The sequence below is a fragment of the Thamnophis sirtalis genome, unplaced genomic scaffold, assembly GCF_051295495.1.
Source record: "Thamnophis sirtalis isolate CommonGarterSnake01/CBP01778 unplaced genomic scaffold, rThaSir2_p1.2 scaffold_4, whole genome shotgun sequence".
Taxonomy (NCBI): Eukaryota; Metazoa; Chordata; class Lepidosauria; order Squamata; family Natricidae; genus Thamnophis; species Thamnophis sirtalis.
In genome coordinates this window covers 95,978,238-96,002,297 of record NW_028261384.1, presented here as the reverse complement: position 1 = coordinate 96,002,297, position 24,060 = coordinate 95,978,238, and the positions used below count along the sequence as shown (strand labels likewise).

Genomic DNA, 24,060 nt, shown 5'->3' with positions numbered 1-24,060 from the left:
CCTAGAGACACACCTAACAAAAATCCAGGTGTGGTTGCCATGAGTTCACCTGGCATAGGCGGAACAGGTATACCATTAAAGGAATAGCACCCTCAAGGCACTGAGATTTGTTCACACTTTCTTTTTGCCACACTTTGGAGGCTGAGGGCATCAGAGAAAACAGCAGTCACGGAGTTTAGGTAATGGAGAAAATAATTTTCTTTTTCTTTTCTTTCTGCTTGCAACCTGCTTTCTCCTGTTCTTCATAGTGACTTGTCACATTTCACTTTTGCATTTAACAGACTATGTACCATTTCTGCTAGTAATGATATAAATTCAGATTAAATGAATTGTAATCTGCAATATCTCTTATTTAAAGTGATAGCTTTTGCTGTTCAGTAGGGGCAAGCATATGATATTTTCTTTGTGAAGGATGTTTTGAATTCAGAGATTTTAAAAAACACACTAAAATAAACCTTAGCTGAATGTTTATCCTTGAAGAAGATCCTGCATGAAATCTATATTGTACAAAAGCAGTACATAAATACTGCTTTTATATTTGCTAGACCTAGACATTTTCTGAACATGCAGGTGTCATTCACATGGGGTCAGAGGAGTAATTTTTTTTTCTGGACAGTACTTGTAAAACATCTGGATAATACTGACTCATATGCATAAAAAAGTTACCGTATGCCAGTTTCAATATGTATGTTTAGTGTGTGAATAGGACAAGTGAAATCTTAATGCCAGTTCTATCTCTTTTAATGTGGGTTCATTTAACATCAGACATTTCATGAGTGTTTCTGCTCTAGCAATTTGTAATATCATCCAGCCTTCACTGTAGCATTGTACCACATAGGTTGTCAGTCCTAACAACTAATACAAATTACATAATTTGTTCTTTCACAGGATGACATAAAGTCGTAGATGACATCACTTGCCCACTTTGATTTGATCATATAATCACTGATTCCCTTACTAAATTAACAAAGGTAAAATTTGGAGTTTGTCTTTGGTTTATTTTAAAGCATTTTGTTATTACAGGTAGAATATATTCATTCCAATTCATTACAGTGGTGAATTATTATTTTTTAATCATAACTTCAAAATATTTTAGCACCAATTGAAAGATCAGTTTAAAAAGTGGTAAAATGATTCTTTGCAAAGCCATTGGTGAATGTATACCAATCAACGAATGGTCATACCGATCAATCATACCATTCCCTTCCTTTTCCTTTATCAACAGCAGACGACTAGTTAGTGGGCAAACGTCATACAAACTTTTGATGATACTAAGCAAAGTTTCTCTATGTCTGTACCTGTCTCTGTTTAACATACAATTCAATTGAGAACATTTGTCAGGTTCTAATTCTAGTGCAAACCAGGTGATTTTCCAAATACATTAGAACATGGACCAGGAGATGCTGAGAAGTGAAGCCCATCTGGAAATAGCATTTAAGGAAATTTGTATTGGTAGTTCCATTTTTCCCTTTTTCTCCTGAAATTGGAGCTGCAGAGTTGCACAGATGTGTTTCTCAATAGCATAAAAAGAAGCTGGATTGGGAGTGGGGGAATGACTATCAGATTCCTTTGTGGCTCATCTTGCTGGAGAGGTGTGGTGGTGAAATTGAAGAATGTTAGTTACCACAGCTACCAAACCTTGTTTATGTTTTAATAGAAATAATAACTGTGTATGTTATCAAGGATATAGTCTAATTATATAAGCCTTAGAGTCTCACATATTTGAGGATTCAAAGAATATTGAAGTATATGTGTTTGTGTTTGTGTAACTGGATGCCAAACTTCCTGCCTGTCTGCCTGCAGATATAAATATGTTAAGCTAGATTGATTTGTAAGGTAGTCCTGCCATTAAAAACAGGGAGGCTATTGCCTCACTGGGATAATTTGGGTGGCGTAGAAAGGTATCAAATTATCATTGTTTCATTTATTTGGCTCCCTTAGAGAATGTACTTAGAGGAAGTATCATTTGCTGGACCTCAACTAGTATGAATATGAACAAAGAGCCCTTGGATCTGAAAATACACATGAAATGTGTGAAAGTCAGGGATGCTGGCTGCCTATGTGTGTCTATCTAGTAGGTTCCATTGTGCAATTAAATTAGGAACATGTCATCAGAAGAATTACAATAAGTATCACCACATCCTCACTGAAATTACTCCACTTTCTTCACACAAATCACTAAAAACCAGATAGTCAAACATTACAAGTTTAAAGTAATAGATAAGAATATGAACAAGGGGTGTCTAGTTCAAACTTCACCTCATGCTGCAGAAAAAAATCTGCTCTTCCAACTCAGTCCCCATATTGCAATATAGAGATAATATTGTAATATTGTGGAGATATCTGTATAGTATAAGTTCCTTGCTTGCATTATGGGAACAGATCAAATCCATTCCCACCATGGTCCAGACTTCTTCTTCCCATGGAGCCTGTCTGTAAGTAAAAAGGGCTGGTAAATTCTTAACTAGAGAAAAGTCGTTTCTGTTGTCTTTCCAGTTGCTTTTGCCTTCTGCATGAGGGAGGCACCCAAAATGTGATCAGAATTTGGTCTCCCTTCATAATGTCTAAAGAGTGTATGATGACATTGAAAACTAGGTATGCTTGGTCATTTGGCACAATATATTTGCTTTGTTTTCACCTGGAAGGCCACATTCTTCCTGGCACCATTCCAACACCTTAACCACTGCCTCAGAGTGAATCTTTTGGGGATTCCATGAGAAAGAGGAAGAAATAGATATCAAAAGCTGTGAGGCCTGTCTTTTTCAACAGCCATATTTGAATGGAATGAAGGTCTAATTAACTGTGCTCTCTTATGTACATACAAAAACTTCAAAAACAAATTCTTTTATTCCCAAAATGAGATAACCTACAATTAGTCTTTCCTTTGCATAGCTCCTTCTCCCAAGCAGGTTTTGATAAAAAATAGGAGACATTTCCCGAGGACAAGAATTATCCACACTGTTATGAAGAATGGTGGTTTCCTTTATTAGAGGCATTTTAATGAGCTTGCATAGCCAGCTTGGAGTGTTTCATTATGCATTTAGCATTGGATTGGACTAGATGCCTCCAAGCGTAACATTCCACAATTTTGTGGTTGCAAAACAGCCATTTCCCATCAATATCTTTCTTCCCACTCCTTTAAAAAAGCATGTATTCCTTAAGCTTTATTTGCTCTGAAAAATAATACAAAAGTTTCCAAGTAATGATCATTTTTGGTCATTCCTTTTGACCCTTGTATATTAAAAAAACATTAACCTGGAATTTATAACATGTAGACTAATAAATGTAGTCTCCTTCCGAAATCAAGCTTGACTCCTGGACAGATCAATACAATGTTTTTGGCTCCCATTCAGTCTTCTTCTGGAATATTTTTTACTTCCCAGTCTAGCCTAGAGCCTTGGGGTGATCTCCTGTCTAAATGCAAACCAAATCCAGACCTGCCTAGCTTTTCCAGACCCGCTTAGCTTTTTCAAGAACAGCCAAGGACAGTTAAATGCTGCCACCTCTATTCTATTGCCAGGATCTGATCAAAATTCTCAGACAGTTCAGTCTGAAGCAAGCTATTGCATGCAACTCTATACATAAAGCAGATGATCAATTGTTGAGGGGTTGGCAGGAAGGGGGGGCAAGAAAGCATAAATTGGAGCAAGTTTAAAAGTTTGGACCTCTCCCACCATCACCTCAACTCTTACCTGTTTAGCACTACATACGTAAAAAGGCATGAGGATTATGGACAGCCTTGGAAATGTACAGATTAGCTTTGCAGAGGAAGAGAACAAAAAGGAACTGTTTGTTCGTGGCCAACTGTTATATAATTCCTGGGACATCATGTTTTGGCTGTTTCTCAAAACTTTACATTTACCTCATCCATCAGCCTTCAAAGCAGTTATTCAACTACTGCTAGTCATAACATGTCTATCAAGAGCTTCTCCACCATGGAGGAACTATACCCAGTCCATCACTAATTCATCTGCTCCTAAAGAACATACTTAAGTATCTGATATTTTTTTAAAAAAAAATCCCTAACTATCATCATTAGATTCCTCTGACATTATAATGAAGATATTTCAAAGATCAAGGGGGTGAAGCAATAAAGCAATTATGCATACTGTGGAAATTGATTAGGGAAATTGATCAGTATAGGAAATTGATTCAGGGTAGTTGTGCTTCTGTCTGTCTATTGATGCATCAGCTTTATTTTTTGTGTGTGTGGTTTGTGCACTTCTAAAAAAAAAATTTTCCTTCTGTAAGTATTATTTTATAAACTTTCCACATCTACTCTTTGCTTACATGACAATTATACATTAAACTCTGTGGTTTAATGTTTAAATTTTGATCTGTCCATCAAGGCCTGTCTTGATTCCTCTGAGGCCTAACTCTTGCCCTTAACCATTTCCTTGAGTTTTGATTAACAGTGTTACCTAATGTCTTTGAAATACAGCAATTCTATTGACTCCAGGCAATTCTCTTGTGAAGTCAGGATACAATAATTAAGAGATTTTTTTTTGGTCTATAATAAAGGAAAACAGCTGCTTGTTTCCTTATTTCCATTTCGCTTAAGAACTTATATAGATGCAATAACTATAAAACAAAAGCAATATAAAACATAAAATAGCAACACTTAAAAGCCCAAATAAATAGGTTTTGAGCATTTATCTTATTTTGAGAATTTTTAAAAAATTCTTCCTAAACTTTGTAATTTCTTTTATGTATACACTTAAGATAGAATCCCAATAGTAGTTTGTTCCATAATACTGGCCTTGATATGAATAAAGTAAAATAAAATAAACTGTCACATTAATGATCAGTGGATCTAAAGCAGGACTTGCAAGCCATGAGATGCTTCACCTGACAGCAGGGAGTAAACTGTAGCAGAACAGACAGTCCCCAAAATAACTTGGACCTAAGCCTTATAAGAGTTTATACATCCTGAATTGAATTGGAAGGCCACCAATTACGAAGGAAGCTTTTTGAATACATGGGTGATGTAGGATCCTAAAGAAGCAGTACTTATCGCATGTAATGCAGTGTTCTTGGCTGACTGCAGTTTTCAGAGCATCTTGAAGTGCCACCTTAAGAGTATATTTCCATAGATCTATCCTACAAATAGCAGTGTTTGAGTTCCTCGAATGAGATTTCTCTCTTTCAGATTCAGAAATCTGAAAGCTTGGAAAAGGCTCTCCTGCCTTTGAAAGTATGTGACTGTCCACTGAATCGGGATCTGGATCCAGGAGGTTCTTTGACAAACAGGCTTGTTCCATAACAGGAATTGTAACTCCTTAGTGAACAGATTTATCTCTCAAATTGCACACCAGTTCCCAGAACCAATCCCAATTTTGTCTTACTGGAGTTATTGCTAATTTTGCTGTGGCAGTCCTTTCCTGCTGAATATATTCATGACTTATATAGCCTGAACTAGACATAGAATAGTTGCACAGCAGTCATTCAAAATTTAAAACAACCTAAATTAAAATGCAATTAAAAGTTATTTTAGAAGCTTGGGGAAATAGGAAGTCGTTCACCTAGTGCTAAAATGATGCTAGTTGTTGCAGTTGACATCTTTGAGGAGGGAATTCCCTAAATGGTTGCCACCATAGAAAAGCTTTACCCTTTATAAAGTCCATCTCATCTCCTTTGGTGCAAGGACCTGGAAAGGGCCTCAGCAGAAGATCTCAAGATCCAGATAGAATATATAGAAGAAGGCACTTCTTCAGGTATATAGCCCTAAGCTTTTATAGGTTAATTTTGGTTAAAATCAGCACTTTGAATTGGGTCTGAAAATGAACTATCAGCCAGTATAAATGAAAAGCAAATAGTATAATATGTTTATTTTAATCAGCCCCAATCATTCTAAACTAACAAACTATTTTCAAAAGTAGTCCCATGTACAGCGCTTTGCAAAAATCCGCATGGGAAGTTACCAGAGCATAAATGTTGTAAGTCTGCTTCTCTCCACATAATGTCACAATTAGTAAATCGGCCAAAGGTGATAAAAGGCACATGGTGCCATCAAGACCATCTGGGCCGCTGTTGACAATGTAGAATCTAGGGCCACTTTTGTTAGATCGGGTAATGGAAAGGCACACTCAGACTAAAGGCAACAACAGCTCTTTATTGTAACAGAACAGGTAGGTACAATCCAGTGAAGGTTGAGTCTGACAGCAGCCCTTTTAAAGGGAGCTGTCAGACCCTTCGACCAATGAGATTAAGCCAAATCTCTTTGGTGGAAACCATTATAACGATAGCTAGTATCTAACAACTTTCAAAACTGCAAACATGCTGCTTTCAGGAAATTGCAGACCCCTCTGGAACTCAGCTAGCATAATCCACAAACAGTATCTCTCTCTTTCACCTGGGCTGAGCTTCAGTTTACAGACCATTTCTGTTCAGGTGCCAATTATGGACCTGAAACCAGACTACAAAGCATCAGGATCAGGGGTGGCTTCCAGCCGCCATTATTACTGTTTCGGTAGTAAAAAAATTGTGCACACATGCACATTTTTATTTAAAATGATCTGTGCATGGGCACAACATTAAAAAAAAGAATAAAAATTACATTTTTAATGAAGATTGTTCTGCGCATGTGCAGAACAGGAAAATCAAGATGGCACCGCCGATCATAGAACCAGTATAGTCACGTGTCCTCTGGAGTTACTACCTATTCGGCCGAACTGGACTGAATAGGTAGGAACCCACTTCTGATAGCAATAGCAATAGCAGTTTGACTTATATACCGCTTCATAGGGCTTTCAGTCCTCTCTAAGCGGTTTACAGAGTCAGCATATTGCCCCCAACAGTCTGGGTCCTCATTTCATCCACCTCGGAAGGATGGAAGGCTGAGTCAACCTTGAGCCGGTGAGATTAGAACCGCTGAACTGCAGATAACAGTCAGCTGTAGTGGCCTTCAGTACTGCACCCTAATCACTGCGCCACCTCGGCTCTCTGATCAGGATAAGTAGTTTTGTCTAAGATCTACTGAAGCCTCGCTACACTTCCCTTTTTATCAGCTTAGCTAAAAATTGAATATAGAAACACTTGAAATAGACTGAGTCCAAAGATGGCTCCATAAGCAAGAATGTTCCCACCACAACCTTGGTATGGATGACAGAGTCCTGACAGTCATCTCAGGACACTATGAAGGAAACAGTTTCCTTCATAGTACGTCCCTCACCCCCTGACTTTTCCTTTTGTTGACTTCTCCTTCTGGTCTCTATAGCTTCTGTTTTAACATCCTATAATAGTGCAACAATAGTGAGCGATCCTTTCTTTAAATTTTAAACAAAGAGCAGATAACATGCAATTTTAAAAATTCAAATAGCAAACACATAGTGGAATCTTAAACTCCTAAAACTGTAAGTGGAGGGAGAAAGAATTTTGACACTTTTTTTTCCTGTACTTCATCATTAATTAAAAGTAATCTTTCAAATCCAGTTTGGCAGAAAATGCATTGGTGCAAATAATTCCTATCCTTAGAATTTATTTGTGAACTATTTTCTTTCCCTCTCCCACCTCTGAGACTAAAGTGCACTCCTTTCTTTCTTTCTTTCATTTTTTTAAGGTCCTATGCATATGGGACTTCTCGATGAATGAATCAGGACCCAACTAAAGTTTACAGGTATTGGCAAAATTGGAATCAATCACAACATAAAGACAAGAAGACTTAATAGCTTCAGGATGTCAAAAGTCATCCCAAATCATGTGGTACGGGTTGGGCAGACAGTATGCATTTCACCCAAAGAAGAACATGCCTGTTTGCAGCACCCAAATGATGGTTTGTCCTGTCACACATTGCCAATGCAGTGTTTTTATTATACAGTGGAAGGCTGGGACAGGAAGAACTTGTTGGCTCAAACCCAAGGATCCTCACCACCTAATAAAGCTGTTAAATCTACTGTAATAGCCACACCTGTGCCCTCTCAACATTGTGAGGACAAACATCAGCAGGAAGAACCAACAGAGCCAAATGAAGAAAGCTATCCAGCCTCTCCTACTTTGGATATATCTATTGAGAACTTGAACCGCTTGATCTTGGAAATTGACCCAACATTCAAGCCACTGCAACAGCCGACCCAGGCACAGAGTCCCCTACAGGCTGCTCCACAAAGCAACACCAGTGTGGTGGCAAAGCATGAACTTGATACATCAGGTAAGATATGGAATGCCTCAAACCATAAGAGATCACTCTAAAAGTAATTCCCTTTACCAACATCTAGAAATTTTAAGCCTAGAGAGCTGAAATTGAGGGCAGAGAATTCAGAAAGCTGCACCCCTTGTTCTTGAGCCCTGAAAATGTATATGAACAATCAAGACCAGTTTCTAGAGGGTGGAGTGGAAGCTTTTCAAAAGAATGTGCAATTTCTTGCATTAAAAAATATGTGTGGAAGTGATCTTGCAATGGATGATCCCGGGGGTTCTTAGATGCCACTAATAAAAAGACACCAAAGCATATACATTTTTTTTTCACTCTGAATGGATTATGGCAGATAGGTGAGGAGGGGATTACAAATTAAGATTTTGTTGCTTTGGCAACCCATTGAATTCTACAGCTAACATCTGGCAATCATATAGTAAAAATTGTCATTCTACCAAAGACTATAAAAGAAGGACTCAAACCCTTCTACTCTTCCTCTAGTCATTTAATGAGACATAGAATGGTTGTCCAGTCATATGTGGCAATCTTTTAATCCATCAGCTGCCACAAAGCTGTCTGGATTCTGGATGTTATCTGCCTACTTTCTGCCTTTTTAATTATTTTGCAAAAGAAAGTGGAGGGAATCAGCAATGGTGTTTTTAGGGTTGCCAAAAGGGCACTAGACAGGCATAGGGAAAGGAACTCTCTGTTCCTTTTTCAGTCCATAGGTGAGTCAACATTTCACAACACTGCGAAATTCCAACCCCAACCCTTTCTATGGGTGTCCTGACTATGAAGGAGGTGAAAAGGCCCAGGGTTTCAATTTTGCAATTACAGTCGCTTTAGGTGTTTTTGTGTTTGTATTTTTTTTACTTTCTCAGCATATGTCCTTAATAGCAGGGGTGAAATCTACTAAGGAAACAAAGACAAGAGTCTCTTTTTTGGTTATCTCTGTTTTGGAAATAAGGAATGTCAGTATAATCCCAGTAAAAGACCTGACCCAAAAGGGAAGGAGTTGTATTTATTTATTACTTCTATTTATCAAATTTATTTGCTGTCCATCTCAAAGTTCAAGACAATTCTGAGTGACTTACCGGGAAATTAATTAAAATCAAGCTAATCCAGGACTATTTGGAACTACATTTAATATTTGTTTGTTGGTATCCCACCTTTCTGGGACATGGTGGCTTAGTGGCCTAGATGCTGAGCTTGTCAATCAGAAGTTTGGTAGTTCAGCAGTTCGAATCCCTAGCACCACGTAACAGAGTGAGCTCCCATTACTTGTCCCAGCTTCTGTCAACCTAGCAGTTGTAAAGCATGTAAAAAGTGCAAGTAGAAAAAATAGGGACCACTTTGGTGGGAAAATATCAGCACTCTGTGCCTTCGGCATTTAGTCATGCTGGTCAAATGACCACAGAGAAGTCTTCAGACAGCGCTGGCTCTTCGGCTTAGAAATGGAGATAAGCACCGCCCCTAGAACTGGAAACAACTAGTACGCATGGGTGGGGAACCTTTACCTTTACCTTTACCTATCCCACCTTTATTATTTTCATCAACAACTTAAGGCAACTTTATCCAACACACCTTCCTCCTCCTGTTAAATTTAATCCCCTCTGGGTTGGCTAAACAGGATATTTTTTTTATGGGTTAAAGAGTTCACTTGACATGCTGATACACTACATCTCTTGGGTATGACTCAGTCAAGTATTTATGCAAATAGGGCCAAAATGTTCCAAATAATGTGACTTTCTCATAAAAGTAACTCAATCAAATCTTCTCCAGGTGGTCCCATCCAAACTTTGTACTGCATTTGAATCTGCCGTGCTGTCCTGTTATGATTCTGTCTTACCTAACATATTGTTTTATTTCAATTCCAACAGATTGGATATGCCAGTTTCTTTGTGTCTTCCGCTTGGGGTTTGGCTGGCCCGAAGGCAGGGATGTCAAACTTGTAGCCCGTGGGCCAGATGTGCATGCGCTGGCAACACCCACGCCTGCTTTAGTGAAGGGGGGAAATGTTGCAATATATCACATGACGACGCTGTGACACCATGAGTTTGACACCCCTGCCCTAAGGGCTTGTTCAGACCGATCTTCTTACACAATGAGATCCCAGTTATGCCTCACAGAGTGTTCCAAGTGGCAATTGCCAAGGCCAGCAAATAATTAACTCTTAACTTCCTCCATCATTTATCTATGCATGGACATATTGACATGTAATCCTACAGGTTGGGAAACTTTCCAGTTCATACAATATTTTTGGCTTTACAGATACAAATATTGCATTCGTTTACTTTAAAAAAAAAAAGCTAATAAATGCTTCAGCCAAGCACATTCCCTGTAATTATTCTAGAATGGACTTTGCAATACACCAGAAAAAGTAGAGATTCAGAAAGTGTAACATATTTTATGGCTCATGATTGTACTATTAGAATTTCATTCAAGTTTGGTCATCCTCAGGGTAAGCTCAATAAAACAATGTTGGTTTTCACAAATAAGCCTTAGTGATTTCAATGACATTGCAGTAAATTTGACTTTCTTCTAATCAATTAAATTTTACCATTGTTGTTGATCATAATAATAACATTTAAGAATTTACTGAGGATAAGACAAAAGGTCCAGTTTTTGTCCAGATAAGCAATGCCCATCATCCATTTGTCAGTAATAGTATGCCAGGTACCTCCTGCCCCCACAAGCAGCCACAAACAGGATATGAAAGCAATACAACCCCAGCTCAAGAACTTAACACAGACTGTCAGTAATAGCAATAGCAATAGCAGTTAGACTTATATACCGCTTCATAGGGCTTTCAGCCCTCTCTAAGCGGTTTACAGAGTCAGCATATTGCCGCCAACAACAATCCGGGTCCTCATTTTACCCACCTCGGAAGGATGGAAGGCTGAGTCAACCTTGAGCCGATGAGATGTGAACAGCTGAACTGCAGAACTGCAGTCACCTGAAATAGCCTGCAGTGCTGCACTCTAACCACTGCGCCACCTCGGCTATTGTAAGATAGTTGCAATATTGCTTTTATTGCTTATCAAATGGCAAGATGCTATACTTTTTACTTTGGTTTGGCCAGCATAGGAAGTTAGTGTTCCACATACAGTACTTTAAAAGTCATTGTCATATGGAGTAATCAAATCTTCAATAACTTAAAGTTTTGTTATGTGCTTTCTCTAAGCAAAATCAGTTTCCAATGCTGGAATCCATGCTTCAGATAACTACAATTCTCATTCTAATTGTATAGACCAGGTAATCATTTTCAGCCTATCAATCCCCACAGTAGCCAAATCCTTAAGGCAAGGCAGGAAGATAAGCATGACTCATAATGCCATGTTAAAGTTTGTACTTTGGAATGCAGATTGCCTGTGGATGACATCATTTGCTAGGGTGTGCTCTTCTTATAAATAGCTAAGCTGGCCTGCACTGCAAATATATGCAGTGATTACCTAGAAAAGATCATGGACATAGCCACTTCTTTATAGGTGCTTCAGGCAATATATGTGCATACTATTTATAAAAGATTTTTAAAAACATCTTTATATTTTCAATTTAGGATTCTGTTCTCGAGGGTCCTAGCTAATATATGAAACAGATAAACTTAGAGAGGGCTTGGGAAGAATTCCATGGATGAGAATCCTCAAGGGGAAAACAACTCAAGAAGCTTGGGAAATTTTGAAAAATTAGATTACAAAAGCCCAGTCTAGCACAATACCAATGAAGAAGAAAAATAACAGCTCCCAAAAGAAACCAGCATGGCTGCATAAAGAACTCTCTGACAAATTGAAAGACAAAAAAGATTAAGTATAAAAAGTGGAAAAAGGAAGACATAACTAAGGCAGAATATCAGCAAATAGCCCGAGCCTGTAAAGATGAAGTGAGGAAAGCTAAAGTTCACAATGAAGAAAGGCTTGCCACAAAAGTAAAAAATAAAAAAGCTTCTTCCAACATGTTAAAAACAAGAAAAAAAGTTAAGGAAACAATTGGTCTATTGCTGGGAGAAAGTGGCAAGAAGGTGACAAGCAACAGGGAGAAAGCAGAACTATATAACTCATTTTTTGCATCTGTCTTTACACAAAGGGATAAAACAGTCCAATCTATCAAAAACAGCACCACAAAAATCAGATTAAGAACACAAGTTGAAATAGGGAAGAAAATGATAAGCGAGCACCTGTCTACCCTAGACGAGTTCAAATCACCAGGACTGGATGGATTACACCCCAGGGTTCTGAAGGAACTGGCAGACAAGATCTCAGAACCACTGAACTATATCTTTCAGAGATCCTGGAGCACCGGGGAATTGCCAGAGGACTGGGAAAGAGCTGATGTGGTTTCCATCTTCAAAAAAGGTAAAAAAAAAATAGATCCAGGAAACTACAGACCTATCAGCCTGACCTCAATATCAGGAAAGATTCTGGAAAAGATAATCAAGCAATGAATTAGCGAATACCTAGAAGTAAACAAAGTAATAGCCAAAAGCCAACATGGGTTTGTCAAAAACAGATCATGCCAGACTAATCTTATTGCATTCTTTGACAAAGTGACAAAATTAGTGGAGCAGAGGAATGCTGTCGATATAGTTTATTTGGACTTCAGTAAGGCATTTGATAAGGTAGACCATAACCTACTACTAGATAAAGTAGAAGAAAGTGGGTTAGAAAGCATCACCACCAGATGGATTCGTAACTGGCTGACCAACTGCACTCAACATGTAGTCCTCAATGGAACTGCATCTACATAGAGGGAAATATGCAGTGGAGTACCCCAAGGCTCTGTTTTAGGCCCAATACTCTTCAACATCTTCATCAATGATTTGGATGAGGGAATAAATGGGAAACTCATCAAATTTGCAGATGACACCAAGGTGGCAGGAATAGCCAACACTCCAGAAGACAGGCTTAAGATACAGAAGGATCTTGACAAACTTGAACATTGGGCACTATCTAATAAAATGAAATTCAATAGTGAAAAGAGTAAGGTTCTACATTTAGGCAAGAAAAACAAAATGCACAGGTACAGTATAGGTGGGACCTTGCTCAATAGTAGTAACTGTGAGAGGGATCTTGGAGTCCTAGTGGACAAACATTTAAACATGAGCCAGCGGTGTGCAGCAACTGCCAAAAAAGCCAACACAGTTCTAGGCTACATAAACAGAGGAATAGAATCAAGATCACATGAGGTGTTAATACCACTTTATAATGCCTTGGTAAGGCGACACTTGGAATACTGCATTCAGTTTTGGTCGCCACGAAGTAGAAAAGATGTGGAGACTCTAGAAAGAGTGCAGAGAAGAGCAACAAAGATGATTAGGGGACTGGAGATTAAAACATTTGAAGAACAGTTCCAGGAACTGAGTATGTCTAGTTTAATGAAAAGAAGGACTAGGGAAGACATGATAGCAGTGTTCCAATATCTCAGGGGTTGCCACAATGAAGAGGGAGTCAAACTATTCTCCAAGGCACCTGAGGGTAGAACAAGAAACAATGGGTGGAAACTGATCAAGGAGAGAATCAACTTAGAACTGCGGAGAAATTTCCTGACAGTTAGAACAATTAATCAGTGGAACAGCTTGCCTCCAGAAGCTGTGAATGCCCCAACACTGGAAGTCTTTAAGAAGATGTTGGATAGCCATTTGTCTGGAATGATATAGGGTTTCCTGCCTAGGCAGAGGGTTGGACTAGAAGACCTCCGAGGTCCCTTCCAACTCTGCTATTGTATTGTAAGATCAAGTTTAACTGATATCTCTTTGCAGGTTTTTGAAATCAATGTGTTTTAAAGCTGCCTGATTCCAAACTGAATTATTGATCTGAGTCAGTATTCACATGCTGTCAGAGCAATTGAGCAGATTTCTGACAGCAACCTTCACCGCTCCAAGCTGCAGCTGTTAGAGATTAACCTTGATCTTTTGCATCTACATAATGTGATCTACTGTTGAGCTATGATTCTTTTTTTAACGTGGGTGCTAAGTAATAAAGGAAAGAAGAGGGACAACATGTTCATGTGTTCCAACTGAATTACAGGTCATTTGTCCCAGGAAAAACAAAATGTCTCTTTGTAGATCAAAATGTGTAAAACCCACATGGAAGGATTTTGAACAGAAGAGCAAACCACTGGGAAAGTTACATATCCCTTATTTTTCTTCGTATTCTTTCTTCAAAATCATATCCATATAAAAGCTTCTTATATGTATATTATATACATCTAGTATATTATACATTTTATGTATATTATATACATCTAGTATACATTTTAAAATCTAACTGTCCAGAGTGGTATGTCTTGTGATATCAAATTTAAATGAAATGCCTTTAGATGGTTTTTGCGGACTAGTGTTGGTTTTCTTTTCTAAAACCAAATGTTAGGGGAAGTATTGGCAGTATTAGTAGTAATATAAACTCACCTTTTTGCTTTGAAATGCAGTTCCATGTTAGAAAAAATTGAATGCAATATGTGTTATCCTAATTGTATTACACATATTGGTAAAGGTCAGCATGAGATCATTGCTTGGTTGGAGTCAAAACAGCGCAGGGAGATGGCTTTGTGCAATCTCCTTTAACTTGTATCTGATATGTTCTTTGGGAGTAACCAGATGTTTCTCATTTGCTGTCAGAACAGGCAGGAAAGGAGAACAACTGAAGCTTGCATCCCCACCCTTTTATTCAGGTGCCAACAAGTAATGCACTCATTGACATGAAGCTTGCTTGGATGACTCTACAAAACACATTGTTGGGAGGCTCTTTGACTTCCAAGTCTGGCTAGAAGGTTATCTGCACCTGGAAAAAAGAAGATCTTGAAAATGGTGTTTATCCACCTAGATAATCTGCCCTTTAGCTCCAATATTCTTGTGCTGGAATGAATGACCAATCAGAAGCATATAAGATTGTCTCACAATGAATCAGACAAATGCAGTATCTACATTTACCAGCTTTGTTCCCCCACTAATTATTGTTCTTTGGGGAAAAAGCAGGTTATAGAGTAACTTGAAATAAAATTAGTAGATGTTATAATGGAAATGGTAATAGGATTTTACAACTCCCAGAATTCTTAGCCATATTTCTGCCTTGTTGGAAAGGTGCCATACTATGTACTATGATCTATGTACCAGCAATTATAATGGATTTGGACCATTAATCTCTGCCAGTCTCACCAACTGTCAATGCTAATGTGTATGATCCAAAATCAATGTAAGGTTAGAGCTTCTTTCTTTCTTGGTCTGTCTTCGTAGACAACCCAATATCCTTCAGCTGCTCCCACTGCCATTGCCATTCTCACAGTCCCGGGCAGCATGGTCATGGATAATTGAAATGCAGAACATTTATTTATTATTCCATTTTTAATACCACCATATATTACTGATATATGATTAGTGTAGTCTAGTGTAGTGTAGTATAAAGGTAAATTTGCTAGTTGTTCCCAACTCTAGGGGGCGGTGCCTATCTCCATTTTAAACCCAAAGAGCCAGTGCTGTTTGAAGACGTCTCTGCGGTCATATGGCCGGCATGACGGAATGCTGTTATCTTCCCACTTGCATTTCATGTGCTTTCGAACTGCTAGTTGGCAAAGGCTGGGACAAGTAATGGGAGCTCACTCCATTACACAGTGTTAGGGATTTGAACTGCCAAATTTCCGACCTTTCTGATCAACAAGCTCAGCATCTTAGCCACTGAACTATCATATCCCTGGTATAGCATAGCATAGCATAGCATAGCATAGCATAGCATAGCATAGCATAGCATAGCATAGCATAGCAGTATACTAATGTAAAGTTATGCAATGCAATACAATATAATACAATGAGTGGTATGCATCTTCTTAAATCTCAAGCCCTCTACCAGAGGCCTGGCAAGCTTGAGGGTTCAGCACAATATCTTAGCTGTTCTCTACCATCTTCTTGACAGAAAGGTGTAATGCTTTTCCTAGGATCTGTTGGAGCCACTTTCCCAACTTAGGAGTCACAGCTCTGAGTTCTCCTACCATCATTGGGACGACAATGGTCTCTACTTTCCATATCCTCTCCAATACTCCAGCAGGTCCTGGTACTTCTCTGCTAATATCCATTCCCCCCCCCCAATGGATACTAAGATTTCCAGCATTCTTTTCATGGAGGACTTTTCATCAATTCCATAAGTAAAATCTCTTATCACTCTTGTATTCATCATATGAAGGGTATATTTTCCAAAGGCTTCTCTCATATTAGTTCATTTGTTCATTTTGATTGCCAGCCCTCCCCACTCATGTGCTGCTGGTTATAAGGTATTGACACACATTAAATACTATTATTTAAAATCTGCTTTTAAATATCTGTTGCTTTGTAAATGTAGTAAAGAACTTTACATATGTTTCCGGAGAATGATTTAGGACTGTTGAACCTAAGGATTCTAATTGATTTTGTGGCTCTTGCAGTTTGTCTTATTTTCTCTTGTTATTTTTACCAGACATAAAATATATTGAAATGTCACCAGGCAAAACCAAGTATCAAGAGTCTTGGCAGAACTCAAGAAGTCCTTCCAGCACTCCGTTTTCTGTGTCTTCGCCAAATCGGGGGCATTTATTTCCACGTGGAGGCAACCTTGGCTATAACTGCGATGTTGTTGGTAATATTTCTGGAAGTGCACAGCATTTCTCCCCTACAGGAAGGCAGTCACCAACTTGCATCCAAGTATCAGAAAGTATTTCCATTCCACAACGAGATCAGAAGAACTTTGCATCCTATGGTTCAAATTCTTCCCTAGCTTCCTCTCCAGGCATCCTGCAACTCAGGAGGATGGCCCAGCGATGCAGTGAGGCATCAATGCTTTCAACAAGTCCTGGGTCAGACACCAGTTACATTTTTGGAAGGTAAATGCATTATATAAAAGGGATTATCCTGTGTGATTATTTGACATTTCTCTGTAGTTAAGTTTCATTGCCTGAGCTACTTTGCAGTTGCTTGCTTACAAAAATACTATCAGGCAGTAAGGTGAAAGGAGGAAGAAAAAATGTATAGCAATGACGGCAGGAGAAAATGGTAGCAGTGATGAAAAACTCTGTCAGAGCAGAATAGTGCCCTCAACCAATACCTTGGCCTGGTCACACTATCTCTAAGCCAGCAACAATTGTGCACATTTAAAGATGGTGGGTGGAAAAAATGAACTGGAACTGGGACGTGACAGGATAAAGTAGGTTTTACCTATTGACTTGTTTGGTAAGGGAAGGTGTACCATATTTCAAGGCAACTATTATTTTCTTTGGGCATAGCCAAAATTTTTAGTTCCTCTGCACCTCTCACTATGTCAAAATAACTAAGAATCACTTTTGTAAAATCAAGGCTAGGAAATGCCAGGAGCCAAATCAATACACACCTAAGAAAAATCCATTAGTGCACCAAATATCTGCTGCTTAAATCCAGCAGAAAGATCTTAGAAATGGAGGGACTACATAGATGACTGAATCCAAATGCCTATTTGGTTCTATTAAAAATAGAATAGAATAGAATAGAATAGAATAGAATAGAATAGAATAGAATAGAATGGAATAGAATGGAATAGAATATAATTCTTTATTGGCCAAGTATGATTGGACAAGGAATTTGTCTTTGGTGCACATGTTCTCAGTGTATATAAAAGGACAAGATACATTCGTCAAGAATCATAAGGTATAACACTTAATGATAGTCATAGGGTACGAATAAGCAATCAAATCGTATTATGAAACAATCAATATAAATCATAAGGATACAAGCAACAAAGTTACACTCATACAGTCATAAGTGGGAGGAGATGGGTGATAGGAATGATGAGAAGATTAATAGTAGTGCAGACTTAGTAAATAGTTCAACAGTGTTAATTCAAGGGCCTTCTCCTTCAGAAAGTTGATGGTCAGAAATCCCACTTTGTCTGCATTGACTATGGAATAGAAAGATGTGGTTAAAGCCTAGATCATTTGCACATTAAATGTCATTGGCCAAATCCATGTTGGTTCATCTGTTTTAGGACTGTTTTTCTCACCCCAGAACAAGAGAGTGCTTAGAGACTCATTTGTGCAACCTGCTATTGAACACATTTTTTGTTTCCTGTACTGAGTTATTTAGTCTTCATAGAAGTCCATAGTGCCTATTACAGCAGAGTCTTTAGAAAAGGTCACAGGAAGTAAATCAGAAACATGAATTTGATTTTCTACACTGCATTCAAATAAAAGCATTTCCTGTAGATTTATGTCTACTGTGGAGGAGCAGGTCCACTTCTCTAGGAATTTATTTCTATAGCCAAACACTTCAACTGTTTGGGTTTCTTTCCTAATGTCCAAATGGAATCTGCCTTCATATAACTTAAGACCATTATTTGGTTTCTTGCATTCTGGAATAATACAAACTATATGTTTTGTTGATATATTTTCCTGCTTTGGGGGGGGGGGGGTGTTGGACTCCAAGGTCCCTTCCAGCTCTATTCTGATTGAATCTGATTGATTGATGATGCCCCATTAGTTCAGCAATATCGTAAAAACATGCCCTCCCCCAAGAAATATCATCTATCTCCACTTTCTTCCATTTCTGAAAAGATTGGTGTTTTAAAAAAAAGCACTAATTAGCTGGTCACTGGGAGATGGAACAGTGGTTTTATCTAGATGAGTTTCAATTATTCTTTTAGACAAGTTTAGCAAAACTGGACACCATTAGAGAGTTCTAAAATCTTGTGTACTTAGCATGCATGATTTGCTCCCATATGGATGTTTAGAACTAACAGTCTTCTCTAACTTTTCTGCATGTTTTTTTCTCTTTTGCAGCAGCAGCAGACAATCATTATCCAACCATGAATTTGATACATCTCTAACTAGGTCAATAGGAAGTCCCTCCTCTGTTGAATCCCTGACAGGGTGTTACGCTACATCCAACAGCCCTGGTTCTTTCTTCCCCAGGGCCACATGCTCCCAGAAAGAGAATTCTCCTCTAACTCTGCCATACCAGAAGGGACAAACCCACACCTACAACCATTCTCTTTCATCTGTTACAAACCCCCCATTCCCAATCCCTATAGTGCTCATCAATGGTCTCCCAGAAGAGAGTGGGACACCTACTCAACTTTCCAGGGGCTGCTCCAGTTCCTTCAAAGATAAGATGCCTAAGACCAATTCCAGCAGTTCTTCAGGAGTTAATGGTCTAAACAATTCCTATTCTGACAACTCAAGTTCCTCCACTTCATCTCTGGATGGTAAGTTGTTCTATCCCTATGACTGGAAGCTCACATATTTGTTTCTTTATTTCCAATTGGGACGGAATCTTTTATTTTAAAAATTGGGAAGGAGGAATACAACTTTTTGGAATAAATGACCTTTTCCAGATCACGTAAAATGTGGTTCACACAATCTGAATTGCAACTCCTTATCCAGACGACATGGATGTTGGTAAGAATTCTGAAAGCTGAGGTCTACATATCTAAAAAGTACCAATCTAGAGGATGGGTGAAATAAAATTTATCTGCTGTGAAAAGAAAAGGAAATAATTCAAATTAAAAACGGCAGTGTGTCTGCTCATACAAAAATCAGGGAATAAGGCCAATCTGTACATTATCCAAGCAAAGCATCTGTACAATCAACCTGATAAAATTTCCTAAATTGACCACATATTCCCTATTTGTTAATTCACTAGCGTCCCTCCCCTTTGCCTGTGGGCCTTTTGAAGTATTTCAAGAAACTTAGTGAAGGAAAAAGCACAAATCCAGATGAAGTAAATTCATTCCTCTGCCCTTTTTCCTCATATCTTCCATCTGACAATCAGTTTGAGAAGGAAGCTAGTGGGGAACACCAGTATGAAAAATGGATTTCCCTTGCTTTCTCATTCCCATACATGCTTCTGTCTGCTACCATCTGAACAATACTACCTCAGTCAAGGAGGAAGGGGTAGTTCCAGAATTGCAGGTTCAGTCTGCATCCTCTTTCCAGAAAGTAGGACTATCAGAAAAACAAAGTGGCTGATCAGGGACATCCAATCAATAATTCATCTAGAATGGTGTATTGTTGCTTAACAGTAGCCAGATGTTCTAGGAAAATGTAGTCACTCTGTTAATATTAAATCCTGACATGTAATGTTGGGGTTTTGAATGTTTGCTAGGAAATCTAATTAAACCGTGTTTACTTTTGAAGGAGAAGAGGGCAATACAAAATCCAGAAGCTGGGTCCAAAATAGCAAAATTGATTTAAAATTTTGGCATGCGATTTGAGGAGATTCAGTTTGGGGATTCATTAAAGTCCCTGAATATGAAATTGTGTTTTTAGGTTTCACAACTAAGCAGTCACTTTTAAAATTAGTTGTGTGTCATCATGTAAAAGAAAAATAAACTTTTCTAGTCTTATAAAAGTCCAGTATGATGACAGCTACCCTCTGGACATTTGCAAAGGATGTCAAAAAAATCCTTCAAAATGAAAGCTATGGAAAGCTATAATGAAGCAATGGAAGCAAACATAGGGTGTTGTTTTCATTATATATTCATTGTACCATCTTGATTATTTTAACCTCTTCTCCAGATACTCTTGTGTTAATTGCAAAAGAAAATCCAAGGAATTTCAATTAAATCATTTCTAACTTACTGTCTGGATTTCAGTGAACCTAGAATCCTGGGAATTTGGAAGGAATTTGGATGTCTCCCATTATCTCAGTGTGGTCCATCCATTTCAGTATTTGTAGACTGAAACAGATGGAAAACAGTGAGATAATCTCTTTTTCCTTTCCAGCTTGCCTTCATTTATTTTATAAAACCTCCCTTATATGCAGATTCTTTTCTAAAATTAAAAAATCCTCTATGATGAAAAAAAAATCTTTCTGATTTTTCTAATCACTTTTCCTTAACCTTCTTTTTTACTTAGATATATGTATGACTTTTTTTTCATGCAGGGTATTCCAAAGAAGCCCAGACAACTATGAAGTTTGTGATGGACACCTCTAAATCTTGGTTCAAACCTAGCATCACAAGAGACCAAGGTAATCTAAGGAACAGCAGGCAACAGTATCCAAAATGAAGGAAAGGCAAGAAAGCTAAAAGTCTAAGAATGTGGCCTGATTCAGACACAGAGATAAATATGATTGCTACGTGAATGAGCTTCATGAGCTGATATCTCTTCCCATCTCTGAGGAAGGTGTTTTATTAGTTTTTATGGATCTATGGTATTGTCCAGCTTTTTAATACATATTATTTCCCTTGGAAAGCAGGCTAGAAATACTTACTTTGAAGATCCATTTCAGAAAAAAAAAGTTGCTGGCAGCTCCATTAAAGGCTTTGCTTTACAGTATTGGACTAAACAGTACTGCAGGCATCTTATATCCTAATACACATGCTTTTTTGGGGAAACTAAAAATGGATGACTATTCTGTCCTTTTATGGCTGTTGTTAAATGATACACATTTCTGGGATGCCCTATGGGATTCTTGGAGAGAACTTAATTCACAACAACTTCAAATCCAATAACTACCTATTGACTTCTTCACCACAGGTGTGATTCAAGTACACACTGAACCACACCTTTATCTTCCTTCTAGGAGCACAGGCATCTAGCCTTGGAAAGATTGACTTCCAAGCTTGCTTCTGATGTTTTTAAAAAAAGGGGGGGAAGGCAGAAATTGTGGTTGCAGGAGGAAAAGAAACAACCGATAGAAGTTGGCTTCCCTGTGCTTTTTCTCCCTTTATTTTTATACATTTTCTTGCCATTTTCTTCATTTGGCTCAGAACATGGGTGTAGTGAAAGAGTTGTGCACCAAAATAATTTCAGAGAAGTGTGTTTAAAAGAGATTTCTTTAAGCATTTGGACGAACAATCAGGTACATTACAGAAGTTGTGCACAAATGCTCCATATAAATTATTAATAAAGTTCAGTGTAGTTTTTTAACTGATCTATTAAAGTCTGTAAAAAACAAAGAAACCCTGAATCGATTCCCAGATAGATACAGAAAGGAAAATGTACCAGATTTATATTGATTTACATGTCCATTTTGAAGAAGAATCAACTTACAGAATGAAGTGATAAAAGGATTTAATCCTTTCCCTCCCTTCCTCATTAGGAACATGGAAGCTTCTGGAAATGCAAATGAATGTTTGGAGCATTAAAAAATAGATAGAGTTATTAGATAAGGCAAAATAAATGTCTCTCGGTTACTTTTCCCTGCCTCGATTTACTGACTGTTTATCTACCAATTTACCTACTTCCTTATGTTTTGAAACTCCAATGTTTGGGATAACCTATTTCTGTAGCACGATATAAGTTATACAGCATTGCATATACGTATTTGCTGCATTCAAATTGAGTTGATACCACTGCTAAAAATTATTATACCATTTGTCATCTATTTTCTTATTTGTAAAACAAAGCTCCCTTGATAAAGACTGGTATCCAATCACATTTCCCTGCCCTGAAATGTTAAGAGATGTTGTCCATTTGCTCACAATTATTGTTTAAGCTTTTGTTGCACATATTCATGCTAAATAAGGTATTTTATTTGTTCTTTCAGATAATTCCCACAATTTTCTTTTATGAGAAGGCTCTTACATATAAAGCCAGTAGTATCAGGCCATACCTGAGAAAGGAAATTTTTCCCAGATATGGTTCTGGTACTACTGGTTTTGTGTGTAGCTGGTTTATTCCTGTGGGTCTCTGAAAGGGAGAGCTTGCAAACTGATGAGCATGAAATAGATCAAGACATGCGATATTATTGAGGAGCAGGCAGTATTTTCTTCCCAGGACCTTCAAGCTTCTCAATTCTTTCAAATATAGAGCCTTTTTAGTCTTATCTCAGATAACGAAGAACAAAGAGACTGAGCTGTAAATCAAAAAGCTGCCGAACCCAATCTGGCCTCTGTATAACTTGGTCAAATAGCCTTAAGTAAGCCATTATCGCTCTTTGCAACATATGATCACAATATTGGTTTACTGTGAAGGTTGCCAGCTAAGTAGTACACATGAAATGCTTTGAACAAGGACCAGTGTTTGCAAAAGATACAAATGCTTAGTAGTCTCTCTTTATTCTGTGATATGATGACACTTTGTTCTTTGGGTGTATGTTTTAACAGCTATCCAACTGCTAATGGATGAACCACCAGGGACATTTATTATGAGGGACAGCACATCTTATCCTGGCTCATTTGGCTTAGCCCTGAAAGTCTTCAGCAACAAAACAGGTACTCAGAATTCCTGCTTTAAACTGCAAAAAGGTAATAATAGAGAGGGGCCAACAGCAGCCTTCTCCTACCTGATGCTTTCCAGATGTATTTTACTATAAATTGTAGAATTCCCAAGCAGAGGGCCAGTTGGCTTGGAAGTCTGGAAGTTGTAGCTCCAGTATATTTGGAGGGCACTGCATTGAGAAAACCTGCTCTGGAGCCAAACTGTGCAGAAACCCCACTTAAGGGATTCTTTATTTAGGGTCCCACCTGCATGTTCCCAGTCTGAATACTGACGAGACCTAAAAAGGGAAAGATAGCAGACTCTCAAAAATGTGACAGTTGCAGCGTTGGAAAACAAGAGAGGCTATTGACTCTCGCAGAGAGGCAGCACATTCACTTCTCCTGATGATGCAACTGCAGCTAATGCAGAGAGGTGACAGTTCCCTGCATGGCCAAAAGCTCCAAACTCATGGCTGTAGTTAATCATTCAACATATTGCTCACTGCATGTTCCCAGTTGCCTAGTGGTACACAGTTAAGGAAATTCTGCAAAAATGAAAAACAGAGCTCTATATGGAGAGCACAGCATTTCCATAAAAGCAACCAATCGTCATTACGTGTTTCAGAAATCAAAACCGAACTCAAGTTTTTTCACACAGGAAAGCAATGGTGGGGGAAAACCCCAGAGGGTAAACCAGCAGAGAAGTGAAAGAGGAGAGGAAAGATGACTGATGAGGCGTCTAAAGGAACTGCGAATAAATAAAAAAGAAAAGCAATAGAAAGTTGGCAAATGACTATATTC

The 24,060-nt window shown here is 38.2% G+C and overlaps 1 protein-coding gene across 2 annotated transcripts in view; it reads left to right on the top strand.

Moving 5' to 3' along the window:
• Nucleotides 1–24,060, top strand: part of TNS4 (tensin 4) — a 40,224-nt gene continuing 16,164 nt past the window's right edge. Inside the window, exons 1-6 of one of the 2 annotated variants that reach the window (XM_087713496.1) lie at nucleotides 1–179; nucleotides 7,559–8,146; nucleotides 16,570–16,972; nucleotides 18,896–19,320; nucleotides 21,000–21,086; nucleotides 23,167–23,274. In XM_087713496.1, the coding sequence (XP_087569622.1) occupies nucleotides 7,675–8,146; nucleotides 16,570–16,972; nucleotides 18,896–19,320; nucleotides 21,000–21,086; nucleotides 23,167–23,274 (1,495 nt within the window). In that variant the 5' untranslated portion in view covers nucleotides 1–179; nucleotides 7,559–7,674. Of the gene's footprint in view, nucleotides 180–950; nucleotides 972–7,558; nucleotides 8,147–16,569; nucleotides 16,973–18,895; nucleotides 19,321–20,999; nucleotides 21,087–23,166; nucleotides 23,275–24,060 lie in introns of those variants that run through there. The other variant, XM_087713498.1, reaches the window with a different exon arrangement.